General features: G+C 45.2%; 3 protein-coding genes across 6 annotated transcripts in view; 2 read left to right on the top strand and 1 right to left on the bottom strand.

Annotated features, from left to right (window-relative positions):
• Positions 1–10,540, top strand: part of LOC122541650 (zinc finger protein 271-like) — a 27,141-nt gene extending 16,601 nt beyond the window's left edge. The window contains exon 3 of the mRNA XM_043678580.1: positions 8,061–10,540. Coding sequence (XP_043534515.1) covers positions 8,061–8,832 — 772 coding nt within the window. The 3' untranslated portion in view covers positions 8,833–10,540. The remainder of the gene's footprint in view (positions 1–8,060) is intronic.
• The window catches only part of LOC122541578 (zinc finger protein 271-like), a 652,600-nt gene that overhangs the window by 67,807 nt on the left and 567,798 nt on the right, over positions 1–16,995 (bottom strand). The gene's annotated exons all lie outside the window — the stretch shown is intronic.
• Positions 9,987–16,995, top strand: part of LOC122541203 (zinc finger protein 271-like) — a 46,004-nt gene continuing 38,995 nt past the window's right edge. The window contains exons 1-3 of the mRNA XM_043677828.1: positions 9,987–10,073; positions 10,582–11,313; positions 13,022–13,234. Coding sequence (XP_043533763.1) covers positions 9,987–10,073; positions 10,582–11,313; positions 13,022–13,234 — 1,032 coding nt within the window. The remainder of the gene's footprint in view (positions 10,074–10,581; positions 11,314–13,021; positions 13,235–16,995) is intronic.

Below are 16,995 nucleotides of genomic sequence, written 5' to 3'. Positions count from 1 at the left end.
AGTTCTCCAATTTCAAATAAGCTTTCCATCCTTCCGTTGGCTCCCTTTCCAGCCTACGCCTCCTCCATTCCATTCCACTTCTCGCCCACTGGCTTCTCTATCTCCCCACCCACAACCTCATCCCATGGCCAGTCCTTACTCCCCTTCCTGCTTCCTTGAACTGACCTTACCTCTCCATCTTCCTTCCCACCTATCCTCTTCACCCTTCCCACCAATCTACCACAATAATCCCCTACCTGCATCCATCCATCACTATCCTACCTACCCTTCCCCCAGCCCCACCCCTCTCCTATATATTTCTGAGCTCCCTTCCCCCTCCACAAAGTTAATGAAGGGTTGCGACTGGAAACGTTGACTTCTCCACCTCCTGATGCAGCCTGGCTTGCTGTGTTCCTCCAGCCTCCTGTTTGTTGACTTTGGATTCCAGCAGCTGCAGGTTTTCTGTCTCTCTACTCAGAGAGATATGAAGATTAGATCACTGAAAGTCATAGAGTCCTCCAGCACGGAGATAGGCCCTTTGGCCCAAACTGGTCCATGCTGATCAAAATGTCCATCCATGCTAACCCGGTTTCCCTGCACTTGGCCCATATCCTTCTAATCCTTTCCTATCCATGTATTTGTCCAAATGCCTTATAAATGGTGTTAATGTACCCACCTCAACCACTTCCGCTGGCAGCTCATTCCATTTGCGTACCACCCTCTGTGTAAAAAAGGTTGCCCCTCAGATTCACTTTTATTCTTTCCCCTCTAACCTTAAACTGATGCCCTTCAGTCCTCGATTCCCCAACCCTGGGAAAAAGACTGAGTGCATTCACCCTATCCAAGCCTCTTATACACTTCTTTAAGATCTCCCCTCAATCTCCTATGCTCCAAAGAAAAAAGTCCCAGTTTGTCCAGCCTCTCCCTATCACTCTGACCCTTGATTCCCGGTAACATCCTTGTAAATTTCTTCTGCACTCTTTCCAGTTTAATAACATCCTTTCTAAAACAAAGTGACCAATACTCCAAGTGCGGCCTCACCAACGTCCTGTATAACTGCAACATAACTTCCTAACTCTTTATTCAGTGCCCTGACTGATGAAGGCCAGAATGCCAAAATCCTTCCTCACTGCCCTGTTTACCTTTGATTTCACTTTCAGAGAAGCATGCACCTGAACTCCAAGATCCATCTGTTCCACTACACTGCTTAAGGCCCAACAATTCACCATGAAACGCTGATCTTGATTTGACTTTCCAATATGCAAGACCTCACACTTATCTATATTAAACTCCATTTGCCATTTCTCAGTCCACTTCCCCGGCTGATCAAGGTCCTGCTGCAATTTCTGATAAGCTTCCTCACTGTCCACAATACCACTTATTTTAGTGTCATCAGCAAACTTACTAATTTGAAAAGAAGTAGCATATTGAAAAGTAGTTTGAAAAGAAATAGATGTTTACAATAATGAGCAGTTGAGGGCTATGAGGAGTTGGCATCAAATAGGAACTGTGGCAGGACAGGCTTCAAAGGTGGAATGACCGACTCTGCTCCGATTTCTCAGGTTCTTATTTTCCCGGGTTGGCCAGGTGAAGATTTGATTAATGCACCCTGTGTCCTACCCCTGATGTCAGACTACCCTCTAGTTTCTCTCCAATATCCTCTCATGCAGCTCTCTTAGCTCAGTTTGTCCATGAGACCCATCTACTGTTTTCTTTGTCGAGAGTGTGTTGCTGGAAAAGCACAGGCAGGTCTGGCAGCATCCGAGGAACAGGAGAATCGATGTTTCGGCAAAAGCCCTTCATCACGAATGAGGCTGGGAGCCGAAGGGGTGGAGAGATAAAGGAGAGGGAGATGGGGCTGAGAGCTGAGTGTGCGATAGGTAGATGGAGGTGGGGATAATAGGTCGGAGAGGAGGATGAAGCGGATAGGTGGGAAGGAAGATGGACAGGTAGGACAGGTCAAGAGGGCGGTGCCGAGTTGGAAGGTTGGAACTGGGAATAGGGTGGGGGGAAGGGGAAATGAGGAAACTGGTGAAATCCACATTGATGCTGTGTGGTTGGAGGGTCCCAAGACAGAAAATGAGGCGTTCTTCCTCCAGGTGTCGAGTGGTGATGGAGGAGGGCCAGGACCTGCATGTCGGGAGGGGGAGTTGAAGTGATCGGCCATGAGGCAGTGGGGTTGGTTGGTGCGGATGTCCTGCCCCATGGCCAAACACCAAATCTCCGGGACATCTCCTGTCCATCTTCCTTCCCACCTATCCGCTCCACCCTCCTCTCTAACCTATCACCTTTACCCTCACCTCCATCTACCTATCGCACACTCAGCTATCTTCCCCCAGCCCCACCCCCTTCTCATTTATCTCTCCACCCTCTCAGCTCTCAAGCCCCATTTTTGATGAAGGGCTCTTGCCTGAAACATCGATTCTCCTGCTTCTCAGATGCTGCCTGACCTGCTGTGCTTTTCCAGCACCCCACTCTTGACTCTGATTTTCTCCTGTTTTCTTTGGCCCTGTTCTCACTAAACTGCCAGTAAGTCAACTTCCCCTCCTGGTCCCATGTTAGGTGATGTAGTTCTCATGTTACAAACATGAAAGTAGGCCAGAGAAACTCAGCAGGCCTGCTAGGATCTATGGAGAGAGCGAGAAAGAGAGTTAACATTTTGTGTCTGATATGAACTTTCTTCAGAATTGTTCTCATGTTCTGCTCTCCTGTGCACTGCATGTCATCACTGCCTTGATGCTGTGGTTGTTTCTGTTCTGATCTGCTGTCAAACACATCCGAAGATACACACCCCACATTGATGCTGTCAGTTTGAATCTCTCTGAGGATGAAGAATACCATTCCCACACTAGAAATCTCTGTCAAACATTTACCAGAGGAACTGAGACAGCAGCTGCAATAAGTGAGGTTTTATTCAGATGGGACAGTGACAAGTTTAAATTCCCACCTGATCTGCTGCTCAAAGTCACCTCCATTTCCCCGGTCAGTTTCCCAAGTTTCAGGAAACTCATGTTGCTCCAGAAATATTTGGATTGACTGTGAGAGACGTCAATCAGAGAGTCCACCCACTCTGCCCATTGTCTCCTCTTCCTCTTCCAGAGCTGGTTCACTTCCTATAGGGACTGAAAACCAAGTGAGGAGATGGTAAGTGAAGGAGCAGCTTTTATACAAATTGTATCCCATAATATCCACACCAACCTTCAGGCAGTCTGACTATCCTGTGGGCAGTCAGGGGTGGAAATGTCCCTTATGCTGTGTGAGAAGATCCAGCTGAGAGAGCTGTTTACTCGGTGCTTTGTGCTGAACTGTGTGACTGGAGCTGTGTGTTGGATATTGAGTGTGTTTATTGGAAGCATTTCCCTCTGATTTCCGGCTGAGTTTTGTTGATGGCTCATTCCGGAATATGAGAAGGCGAGGTGTCATTATCTGGGAGGTGCAGAGTGAGGATTCTTACTGATTTCCTTTTTTTTTGAGGTATTTCTGTGATGGGTGCTGGCTATTATCCTGTCGTCTGCATTTTTATGCACTTCCTCTGAGAGAATGTGACTGTCTAAAGGGTAGTTTTGTGGGTGTATTGGCCCTCTGGAGACTCACATAGGAATATGAGTCAGTGTCTCCATTGTGTCCCACCATTCAGTGAGATCTATGAACTACAAATTCCTGCCGTTCCCCCAGGTCTCTTTAACCCTTTGGTGAAGTAAAATCTATCGATCTCACATTTAATATCAAGCATGGATTTAGTACCATATGCGATTTGTGGAAATGAATTCCAATATTCTCCGACCCTTTGTGTGTCAAACTGTTTTCTCCAGAAATATCTGCCTCTAACGTTTTAGACTCTGTCTGGTTCTCGACTCCCCAACCAGTGAAAATAGTTTCTTTCAGTACATCCTTCCTCTGTCCTTTAATACCTTATAAACAGTGATCAGGCCACCCTTTTCTCTTCTGCAGTCCTCACGTTCTCCCACCCTTTTATCTTCTAAGGTCTGGGAATATACCCAGGTTCTTTTTTTTAAAATATATTTTTATTGAAAAAATAGATTCTTTTTAGATTAGATTTCCTACGGCATGGAAACAAGCCCTTTGGCCCAACAAGTCCCCTCCAACCCTCTCTGAAGAGCAACCCACCCAGACCCATTCCCCTATCCTATATTTACTTCTGACTAATGCACATAACACGATGTGCAATTGAGCATGACCATTTCACTAGGCCTGCACATCTTTGGATTGTGGGAGGAAACCGGAGCACCCGGAAGAAACCCATGCAGACACTGGGAGCATGTGCAAACTCCACACAGACAGTCGCCCGAGACTGGAATCAAACCCAGGTCCCTGGTGCTGTGAGGCCCTGCTTTTTTAATATTACAACAAATACAAAACAATACAATTCAAAACAATACAAAGAAAGAACACAAAGTTTTAAAAACCCCACAACCTGCCCTCATGTACAATGTATAAATATATATAGAAAAATATATACTGAAATAAAACCCCAACTAACTATTTAACTAAATAAATAATAACCAACAATAAACTAATACATAATAATAACTCAACTCAACCAAACAAGACACTCATATGTTCGCAGTTCCTCCTCCCTGGATATTGGACTCATAAAACATAATTGTTACGATTACATAAAAGCCCTTATTGGTGTGGCAGGTAAATCTGTGTCCAGGTATTCCAAAAAGGGCTGCCATGTCTTATAGAAATTCTCAGTCTTGTGGTGTACCATACTTGTGAGAAAGTCCAAGGGGGTATGCTCCATAACAATCTTCCACTAACCCGACAGGCCTATGGGGTTTTCAGATACCTAACCTAACAAGATATTCTTTCTTGTCCGGCAAGTGAGGATGTTGAAAAGTTTGTTTTCTTATGCGCATCAACAGGGAACACACTTGGCAAGCCAAGAAAAAGAGAGATCGGGTCCTTCTCCACCCTTACACCCAAAATCCTCTCCATATTACCCGCCACCGCACTCCAGTATGTTTGAAGTCTACCACAGGACCAGAGACGATGGGTAAGAGTGCCTGTTCCAACCTTGTACTTGGGACATGTTGAAGATACCCATGGTTTAAATTTTGACAAACGATCCACAGCCAAGTGGACCTGTGGAGAATCTTCAGCTGTAAAGCATGGGTCCTATTGCACATTGATTTCTTTCCTGCATTTTCCCAAATATCTTCCCATTGCCTCTGCGGTGACCACAATGCCTAGCTCTCTCTCCCACACCCTGCAGAGTCGATCCAATGCATCTGAGGGGGTACACCCCAGTTGATGATATAAAGTGCTGACAGAAAGTGTACCCTTAGCACTGAGCACCCTCCTTTCTTTGTCAGATTTGTAGGGATCAGTCAAAAGTGTAGTCTTTTTTAGAATAAAACCCCTAACTTGAAAAAAATGAAAGAGGTCCCTGTTTGATAGCTCATATTTCTGTGCTAACTGATCAAAAGACATCATTGTGTCTCCCTCAAATAAATCACCCAGGCAAGACACACCCCTAGCTGCCCAATATTTGAATCCTGACTCCATCATCCCCGGTTGAAAACCCGGCATACCCACTATAGGTGTAAGAGAAGATGTTGTGCCAATATTGCCTTCCCTCTGTTGAATTACCCTCCATTACTTAACAGTATTGATAATTATTGGGTTATAGCAATATTCCTTAACTCTCCTCATTTTGTCCAAAGACAGCAAGCTAGTAAGGGGGCACCCTGCCTGAGAGGTTTTGATATCTAACCATATTGAAAACCACATTGAAAACGATATTGAAACAAGCCAAATCACTCACGCAAAATAAAAGCGAGCTTAGTTGGTAGCTTTTAATGATTGGGAGATCCACATCCCCTCAATCAGTGAGGCAGTTGCAGTTTAGCTGATTTAATAAGGGGTCGCTCACAATGCCAAATAAAAGAGTTGAACCAGCCGTTCAGTCTCCTGAGTATTTGCTGATTGAAAATCAGGGGGAGCATCCATACAGGGTATAACAAACGGGGGAGAATATTCATCTTAATAAGCGCTATCTGACTCAACCACGAGACCGGTAGCATCTCCCATCTTTGAAGGTCTTGTTTGATTTTGTCAATAATTGAACAAAATTGGTTTTGAACAACCGATCCAGAACCGGAGTAAAGATTATGCCCAAATACACAAAACCCCCCATGACCACTTAAATAGGAATCGAGATTCACCCTCAAGAACTAACACCTTCGTAAGACCACCCATAGGCATAGCCTCTGAATTTGCAAGATTAATCTTGTACCCTGAGAAGGTGCCAAACGCACTGATGTATCAGGCGAGGCACCGAAACTGCTGGATTTGACAAAAAAATGAGGACGTCGTCCACGTACAACAAAATCTTATGTAATTTTTGATCCCCCTTCTGGAGTTATACCCAGGTTCTTTAAGGTCTTCTCTTAATTTAACCCTTGCAGTGGTGGCTTTATTGCAGTAAATACACACAGCTCACCCTCCAGGAGCAATATATCTTACTCAGACACAATTTCAGAATTGTCCAGTTCTCTCTGACTTTCCTGTTATCAACAGACTTTGTTGTGATTGTTTATCATTGTTTGCTCAGGTGCTTCAGAGAGCAGTTCAGGGTTAACCATGTTGTGTGGGACTGGCCATCACATGGAGGCCAAACCAGGCAGTTTTGGCAGGTTTTCTTCTCTGAAGGACAATGTAAGGATTTTTCAAACAATTTCATATCTTAGTTCGTCTTTTCCATCGATTTTACAAATTTCAGAATTGATTAAATTCACTGCCGCAACGTGGGGTGTTTGAAGTGAAGAGCAGGGATACCTCTAAGGGGAAACGAGATATGTCCACGAAGGAGAAAGAAACAGAAAGATTTGCTGATCGGGTGAGGTGAAGAGGGGTGAGAGGAGGCTGGTGAATCACGGACCAATTGGACTGAACGGCCATTCTTGGTCGGATTTGAATTCTCAATCTTTGGATCGTTAGTGCAGCTGCTATAGCTGCATTTCATTTATTGAAATGTCTTTTAATGCCTTTTTAAAACTTTTTGCCTGAAGACCCTGGCATTTCCCAAAAGCATGGGCTTGGATTTGATAGTTTTGTGCTGTGCGAAGGCTGAGATCCAAATTTGGAATATGCAGAATGACTGAGTGCAGAGTGTTTAATTTCCCAGGATAAATCAGAACCCTCAGCTACACTGGAGCAATATATTTCTTCAAGAAATTCCTGCCAGTGTGTTTTCCTCAATTATTAAAAAAGAGAAAAAATGTAATTCTGATGAACATTCTTGATGTTAAACACATACGTGCACACTAAAACTTGGCTTCACCAGCACAACACAGGTTCAAAGCGAATTGTTTGCCCATTTTGCACTCCACCCGACTGTCTTTTCTACAGCCCTCATGTTGCCTGGGAAGATGGAGGTCTGCACAGAGGAAAGAAAATAGCCACATTGTCTGCTCCTGGTGTCTATCCAGTGTCCCTGAAGGAAACAGAGGGTGTGTAACAGTCAAGGGAGGAAATAGGAAGGACGTGCATGTGATTCCCCCCATACAGGGGAATAGCAGTTGGCACTCACTGTGGAACAGTCTCTTAATTGAGTTCAGCAAAGGAACAGAAAGAGTTAGAGAAAAAGTCATATTTCCTTTTCGTGTTTTACAGAAGATTCACAGTGTACTACGCCAGAGAATACAGAGAGGATAAATGATGCAGTTCGAAGAACTGCACAACCATGGGAAGACACCCAGTCCTTTCACAGCATTGCTCAACACCGAGAAAGTTAGACAGTGAAACCATCATCTGGAAATTGGTCAGGTCAGGGGAGCTTTGACATATCATCAGATCTGAAACTGGTCAGTGGTGTGGAGCCTGCCATCAGAACCAGCCTTTCTGAAGGTTCGGCTGTGGGTGATCGGTCAGGGTGAGGCTGGGAAGAAGTGTGAGTGGCTCCAAGTGTGGGGTGAGGGCTTCAATCATTCATTGAGCCTCACGAACCACTGACCCATTCCTACAGGTGTGAGGTGTGTGAGAACAGCTCAAAGCAGTATGACAGTTGTCTAACAAAACGTGTATTTGGTGTGTGCCTGTGAATACAAGGTCAGCTTTATGGAACAAAAACGTTTCAAATGTGAGGTTTGTGACAAAGCCTTTGTGAAATCTACCCATCTCCTGATACACCAGAGAATTCACACAGGGGAGAAACCATTCAGGTGTCAGGTATGTCAGGCAGCTTTCACCCAATCTTCCAATCTCCTGACACACCAGAAGTTTCACACAGGAGAAAAGCCATTCACATGCAAGGTTTGTGACAAATCCTTCTTGCAATCATCATGTCTCCGTGCACATCAACGTGGTCATACTGGGGAGAAACCGTTCAGGCGCAAGGTTTGTGATAAATCATTCTCACTATCTTCAACTCTCCACCGACACCAACGCATTCACTCAGGCGAAAAACCGTTTGTGTGCAAGATTTGTGACAAATCATTTTCACAGTCATCAACCCTTCGCACACACCAACGCACTCACACCGGAGAAAAACCTTTCTTCTGCAATGTGTGTGATAAATCATTCACACAGTCAGGGAACCTCCGCACACACCAACGCACTCACACAGGGGAGAAACTGTACAAATGTTTGGAGTGTGATAAATCATTCCCTGACTCATCAAGACTCCTGCTCCATCAGAGGATTCACACGGGGGAGAAACCATTCATATGCGCGGTGTGTGATAAATCGTTCTCAAAGTCATCGAACCTACGTGCACACCAACGTATTCACACTGGGGAGAAGCCATTCACGTGTGATGTATGTGATAAATCATTTTCAGAGTCATCAAACCTCCATAAACATCAACGCCTTCACACAAGAAGTTAAGCAAGGAAAGCAGAGCTACGTCACTAATATCCTATTCACAGCTGCACTCTCTCTGAAGGAAGGTAATATTGGCACAGAATGTGGAGCCTTCCAAACTTAACCAGCAACAGCACGACATGCCAGGAGTCATCCACCCGGCAAAGACATTGACTATGTCAGAACAGTGTCTTTTCCAGATAAAATGAACAACACAACGAAATGCAACTCTTCAAATGTTGCAGAAGGTTGTGATGGCCATTAAGGATATGCTTTTTACTAGATAAGCGTATTGGGCAAACAGATGAGGTGATTGTCCAAGATGGAATCTTGTACAAAAGGAGCAGAGTCAATATCCCTCAGGATATGTTGAAAGGCATTCTACACAAGCCATCAAGGAATTGGGTCTAGTCTGAGGAAGGTAAGAGAAGTGCTGTACTGGCCAAACACGAGAATAAGCCAGTGCAGAGCTTGTAACGAACATCAAACTAAACATGATAAAGAGTTGCTCTTGAATCGTTACATCTCAGACAGCCCAGAGATGAAACTTGATGTCGAGCTCTTCATTCTCACTGGAACTGATCGGCTTGTCACAGTGGAATATTATTCAGATGGCGGGGAGTTAGTCCAGCTGACATCACCAACTCCCAGTCAGATTGTCTGAAAACACACTTCAGTCATCATGAGATTCCTAACACTGTGATCAGTGACAGTGACCCCAATTCACGAGTGAAGAATTCAGACATCTCAGCAATGATTTTGAAATTCAGCACCACATACCATCTGCCAATCAATTGGAAAAGCTGGGGCAATGGGGAAATTGCCAAAGGAACCGTCAAAAACTCAAGTACATCAGGCACAGATGTGTACAACACAACAAAAAGCACAGTTTTACAGTTCCTAAAAGCTGCTAAGGTTTTCAGTGACTGATAGCAGAGCACATCCAGGCCGCTCTTCCAGTTGATAAAAAGCTACTGAGTCCAGAATTAATGACAACAGTCGGTGAGAAGATGGAAATAAGTTGACAGAAATTTAATAACACTGCCAAAAATTGTGGCAGGAGCAGAGAGTTGGAGTGCCATTCAGTGTATAAGCATTCAATGCATTCAACAAAACTCAGCTCCCGAGGTCACCTGGGACCTATGTACAGAAGTTGTCACTTCAACTGCACTCTAAAAATGACTGATCAGATCTATCATCGGAACTGCAAGCATTTACCTGCAACTAAAGAGGCTGTTCCTTCACAGCAGATAGAGTCTGAAAAGGTAGATCTGATTTCAAATATTGAGAAAGCAACTGAACAGTCCTGAATCTCACTCATTCCTGAATGAAAGCACCAGCTCAGCTGCATAAACCAACACACCATCAATACTTGCCACAACAACCATATTGCCCCAAGAAGCAAAGTCACCTCAGTAACTAGATGACATGAAATGTCTAGCTCACTGACAACTTGTAGGCATAACATTACAGAAGTTGAATGCTTTAAAGTTATATGGGTAATACTGGAGACAGATGAAATTGGAACAGCATAGAAAGAACCAACAGATTTTTCTCCATGTAAGATCATTTTCTTTGTAAAATATAAATTGAAAATGATAGTGCATGTAATTTGTTTCCTACACAAAACAAGTTATTCTGATAAACACCTTTGTGCACTGTCACTTCCCATATTCTCTGACCTCATGTCATTTAATCTCATTTAAGTATCAAAATAAGTTTGGACAGTCGCCTTTTTTACATATTTTATGAAGCAGACTCCTTTTCCAAGAGGCTGCTTCTGGTCCTGTTTCCTGTGCACTGGATGCTGTGTCCAGTTCAGACTGGGAGACCCCTGTGCTCCGTGTCAGTTCAGACCGGGAGACCCCTGTGCTCCATGTCCAGTTCAGACCGGGAGACCCCTGTGCTCCATGTCCAGTTCAAACTGGGGGACTCCTGTGCTCCATGTCCAGTTCAGACCGGGAGACTCCTGTGCTCCATGTCCAGTTCAGACCGGGAGACCCCTGTGCTCCATGTCCAGTTCAGACTGGGGGACTCCTGTGCTCCCTGTCCAGTTCAGACTGGGAGACTCCTGTGCTCCATGTTCAGTTCAGACTGGGAGACTCCTGTGCTCCATGTCCAGTTCAGACCGGGAGACTCCTGTGCTCCATGTCCAGTTCAGAGTGGGAGACCCCTGTGCTCCATGTCCAGTTCAGACCGGGGGATAGTCTGTGCTCCATGTCCAGTTCAGACCGGGAGACCCCTGTGCTCCGTGTCAGTTCAGACCGGGAGACTCCTGTGCTCCATGTCCAGTTCAGACCGGGAGACCCCTGTGCTCCATGTCCAGTTCAGACTGGGGGATTCCTGTGCTCCGTGTCAGTTCAGACCGGGAGACCCCTGTGCTCCATGTCCAGTTCAGACCGGGAGACTCCTGTGCTCCATATCCAGTTCAGACCGGGAGACCCCTGTGCTCCATGTCCAGTTCAGACCGGGAGACTCCTGTGCTCTGTTTCCAGTTCAAATCGAGTGAGTCCTGTGCTCCCTGTCTAGTTCATAGAACATAGAATAGCACAGCACAGTGCCTGCTCTTCGGCCCTTGATGTTGGGCCGATCTTTTATCCTACTCTAAGATCAAACTAATCTACATGCCCTTCAATTTACTATCATCCGTGCGCATTTCCAAGAGTCGATTAAATGTCCCTAATGTACCTGAGCCTACTACCACCACTGACCGTGCTTTCCACGCACCCACCACTCTCTGTGTAAAGAACCTACCTCTGACATCTCCCCAAAACCTTCCTCCAGTCACCTTAAAATTATGCCCTCTTGTGATAGCCATTTCTGCCCTGGGGGAAAAGTCTCTGACTAATCACTCTATCTATGCCTGTTACCATCTTGTACGCCTCTATCAAGTCACCTCTCACCCCTCTTCACTCCAATGAGAAAAGCCTTAGCTCCCTCAACTTTTCTTCATAAGACATGCCCTCCAGTCCAGGCAGCATCCTGGTAAATCTCCACTGCACCCTCTCTAAAGCTTCCACATCCTTCCTATAATGACGTGACCAGAACTAACATAATATTCAAAGTGTGGTCTGACCAGGGCTGTAGAGAGCTGCAGTCTGACCTCATGGCCCTTAAACTCAATCCCCCTGCTAATGAAAGCCAACACATCGTACACCTTCTTAACAAACCTATCAACTTGAGTAGCAACTTTGATGGATCTATGGACATGGACCCCAAGATCCTGCTGTTCCTTCACACTGCCAAGAATCCTGCCTGTATTCTGATTCAAATTCGACCTTTCAAAGTGAATCACTTCATACTTTTCCACGTTGTACTCCATCTGCCACTTATCAGCCCAGTTCTGTATCCTGTCAATGTCACATTGCAACCTACAACAGCCCTCCATACTAATCACCACTCCACCAACCTTTGTATCATCAGCAAATTTACTAACCCACCCTTCCACTTCCTCATCCAAGCCATTTAAAAAAAATCACAAAGAACAGAGGTCCCCAAACAGATTCCTGCAGAACACCACTGGTCACTGAACTCCAGGCTGAATACTGTCCATCTACCACCACCCTCATGACCCAGCCAGTTCTGTATCCAGACAGCCAACTTTCCCTGTATCCCATGCCTCCTTATTTTCTGAATGAGTCTACCATGGGGAACCTTATCAGACCCTTTGCTAAAATCCATACATCCACTGCTCTACCTTCATCACTGTGTTTTGTCACATCCTCAAAGAATTCTGTAAGGCTTGTCAGGCATGACCTGCCCCTCAAAAAGCCATGCTGACTATCTCTAATCAAGCTATGGTTTTCCAAGTAATCATAAATCCTGTTTTTCAGAATCCTCTCCAATAATTTGTCCACCAGTGACATAAGGCTGACTGGTCTGTAATTCCCAGGATTATCCCTATTCCCTTTCATGAACAGGAGAATAACATTTGCCACCCTCCAATCACCTGGCAGCAGTGGACAGTGAGGATGCAAAGATCATCGCCAAAGGTACAACAATCTCTTCCTTTGCTTGGCTATATCCCGTCTGGCCCAGTAGACTTATGTATCCTTATGTTTTTCAAAATTTTCAGCACATTCTCCTTAACAGCAACCTGTCCGAGCATGTCAGCCTCTTTCACGTAGTCCTCAGAAACGGCTAAGTCCCTCTCACTCGTGAATACTGAAGCAAATTATTCATTAAGGATCTCCCCACTCTTCTGTGACTCCAGGCACAAGTTCCCTGTACTATCCGTGATTGGCTCTGCCCTCAATCTGGCCATCCTCTTGCTCCTCATGTTAGTGTAGCTGGAAAAATAGAGATGAAGAAAAGGATCAAACTGGAGCTGAGGAACAGGAGCCCAGGCGAGGTTGCAGAGGTAGTAATCGACAACTGTCGCAGCAATGAAGGGGAGATTGATGGCTTTGATGAAGGATTTATCTCAGTATGATCAATGTGGGACTCAAGTCTCTGGCCAAACTCGCACACCTCCATAAACGTTTGAAGCTGGAGCTCAGTGATAGCTCCATCTCAGGAGGATTGGAATTACTAACAGTGGAATGTCCCAACCTTGTGTCAGCAGCAATACATTCAACGAATACAGCACAGCAGAGCCTCTGAGAAACCTGACTTCCTTGAGAGCTTGGAGCTGTTGCTCTGCAGGCGGGTGTTTAGATCAGAGGATTCCCGTGCTCCACGTCCAGTTCCGATCATGAGATTCCTGTGCTCCATATCCAGTTCAGATCGGGAGATTCCTGTGCTCTGTGTCCAGTTTAGACCGGATATTCCTGTGCTCCCTGTTCAATCCAGACTGGGAGATTCATGTGCTCCCTGTTCAGTTCAAACTGCGAGATCCCCGTGCTCCATGTCCAGTTCAGATGGGGGGATTCCAGTGCTCCCTGTCCAGATCAGACTGGGAGATTCTTAAAGTGTTTGCAGTTCTCATCTTTCACATGGGAAACCTTGTTAGCCCAAGCCTGGATGTTGTTTTAGCTGCAGTTTGCTGCTGCAGATTGACACAAACTGCTTCAGTGTCCGAGGAGTCATGAATGGAGCTGAATGTTGTGCAATCATTGGCAAACATCGCCATTTCTGACCTTCTGAGGGAGGGGGATCTTTGATGATCAGCTTGAAGAATATTTGGCCGATGACACTGAGGAACTCCTGCAACAATTACAACCATCTTCTACATGCCAAGTAAAATTCCAACCAACGAAGAGATTTCACCTGATGACCATTGATTTCAGTTATTAGAGTCATATAGCATGGAAACAGACCGTTTGGTCCAACCAGTCCATGCAGAACCTAATCCCAAACTAAAGTAGTCCCACCTGCCTGCTCCTGACCCATATCCCATCAAACCTTTCCCATTCATGTACTTATCCAATATCTTTTAAACAACAGAGCTCCTTGGTCAAATGCCACATTCAGTCAAATGTGGTCCTGATATCAAGAGCGATCATTCACCTCTGGAATTCAGCTTTTTGCTCCACGTTTGAACCAAGGCTGTAACGAGGTCAGGAGCTGAGTGGCCCTGGCAGAGCCCATCTGGGCATCACTGAGCAGGTTGTTGCTGAGTTGATGTTGCTTGGTAGTATTGTTGATTACACCTTCCATCATTTTACTGATGATTGAGAGTAGACTGATGGGGCATTTATGGGCAGGGTTGGAGTTGTCCTGCTTTATGCATACAGGGCATACCTGGGCAACTTTCAACATTGTCAGATGGATACCAGTCTTGCAGTAGTACTGAAGCGGCTTGGCTTGGGGTGCAGCAGGTTCTGGTGCACAAGTCTCCTCTTCCTTTGCTGGTATGTTGTGGGTCCAGAGCCATTGCAATATCCAGTGTCTCTGACCATTTCTTGATATTACGTGGAGTGATTTGAATTAGCTGATCAACATTGTCAGATAGATACCAGTCTTGCAGCGGCTTGGCTTGGGGTGCAGCAGGTTCTGGTGCACAAGTCTTCTCTTCCTTTGCTGGTATGTTGTGGGTCCAGAGCCATTGCAATATCCAGTGTCTCTGACCATTTCTTGATATTACGTGGAGTGATTTGAATTAGCTGAAGACGAGCATCTGTAAGGCTGGCAATCTCTGGAGGAGGTCAAGTTGGATCATCCACTGGATCATCCATGCATTTTATTTCACTCACCTGCCGGTCTCCCCCACCATATAGGATAGGGATATATGTGGAGCCTCCCCTGCTGGTGAACTGTTGAATTGTCCACCACCATTTAGATCTGCATGTGGCTGGACTGCAGAGCTTAGATCCATTGATTATGGAATCACTTTGTATATTACTTTTGCTGTTTGGCATGCAAATAGTCCTGTTTTGGAACTGTTGACAGTTGACACCTCAGTTTTAGGAATGTATGGTGCTGCTTCTGGCATGCCCTCCTGCACCCTTCATTGAACCAGAGTGGATCTCAGTGACGGTAGTGGTGGAGCAGGATATATGTTGAATCACATGGCTGCAGATTGTATTAGCGTATGATTGTGCTGTTACTGATGACCACAGCACCTTAGGGATGTCCAGTCTTGAGCTGTTAGATGTCTTCAAAGGCCATCCCATTTAGCACAGTGATGGTGCAACACAACAACATGATGGAAGATATTCTCAACATGAAGGCAGGACTTCATCTCATGATTGACAAATATAAAGCCAAGTAGATTTTTTCCTCTGGTTCATTCCTTCAACGCCTGCTGCAGAGCCAGCTGAGGAGCTTTTTTTTCAGCATGATCAACTCAATCAGTTGTACTGCTACCAAACCACTCTTCACGGTGGACATTGAAACTCCACACCCAGGATACATCCTGTCACCTTGCCACCCTCAGTGCTTCCTCCAAGTGGCTCTCAGCTGAGGGCAGAGTAATCAGCAGGAGGTGAGCTGCCCATGTTTGACCTGGTAACATGAGACTTCATGGTGTTCTAGATCTGGCAGATCGTACAACTAGGGTTATAGGTAGGACTTTAAAGTAATAAGTGAGGGTAAGGGAAGTTTAAAAGTAAGGATATCGCAGATGTGCAGGGTGATGAATAGACAATAATAATCAAAGTATGACAGGAAGGCAAGAAAATATAAGCAGAAGAATACAGCAGAAATTAGAATCAGATTAAGTAATGATTGCAAAAAGTCAAAGCTTAGAAAATCTATTTATCTGAATGAACATGGTATTTGTAACAAGATAGATTAGTTGACAGAACAAATAGAAATAAATTAATATGACTTGTTAGCAGTTATGGAGACATGATTGCAGGGTGACCAGGGCTGGAAACTCAATGTTAAAGGATGTTTGCCGTTCTGGAAAAAAGGCAAAAAGGAAAATGAGTAACTGTTTCAAAAAGGGGTATGTACCTGTGGGGGTGGTTAGTGAAATGGGTTCACGAGATAATGATGGGAAATCAGATTGGGTGGTACTAAGGAATACCAAGAAAAGGTTGTCACGGATTGCAGTCATGTGTTGGCTCTACAGCTGGTATGTGTAATTTTAATCTGCATACTGACTGGACAAATCAGGGAAGTGCAACAGCAACATAGAGATGTACAGCATGGAAACAGACCCTTCGGTCCAACCCGTCCATGCCGACCAGATATCCCAGCCCAATCTAGTCCCACCTGCCAGCACCTGGCCCATATCCCTCCAAACCCTTCCTATTCATATACCCATCCAAATGCCTCTTAAATGTTGCAATTGTACCAGCCTCCACCACATCCTCATTCCATACACGTACCACCCTCTGCGTGAAAACGTTGCCCCTTAGGTCTCTTTTATATCTTTCCCCTCTCACCCTAAACCTATGCCCTCTAGTTCTGGGCTCCCCGACCCAAGGAAAAAGACTGTGTCCATTTATCCTATCCATGCCCCTCATAATTTTGTTAACCTCTATAAGGTCACCCCTCAGCCTCAGCCTCCAACGCTCCAGGGAAAACAGCCCCAGCCTGTTCAGCCTCTCCCTGTAGCTCAGATTCTGCAACCCTGGCAACATCCTTGTAAATCTTTTCTGAACCCTTTCAAGTTTCACAACATCTTTCTGATAGGAAGGAGACCAGAATTGCACGCAATATTCCAACAGTGGCCTAACCAATGTCCTGTACAGCTGCAACATGACCTCCCAATTCTTGTACTCAATACTCTGACCAATAAAGGAAAGCACACCAAATACATTCTTCCCTATCCTATCTACCTGCGACTCCACTTTCAAG

The sequence above is a fragment of the Chiloscyllium plagiosum genome, chromosome 37 (assembly GCF_004010195.1).
Source record: "Chiloscyllium plagiosum isolate BGI_BamShark_2017 chromosome 37, ASM401019v2, whole genome shotgun sequence".
NCBI lineage: Eukaryota > Metazoa > Chordata > Chondrichthyes > Orectolobiformes > Hemiscylliidae > Chiloscyllium > Chiloscyllium plagiosum.
The sequence above is the reverse complement of the archived record's forward strand: the minus strand, read 5'-3'. Positions and strand labels throughout refer to the sequence as shown.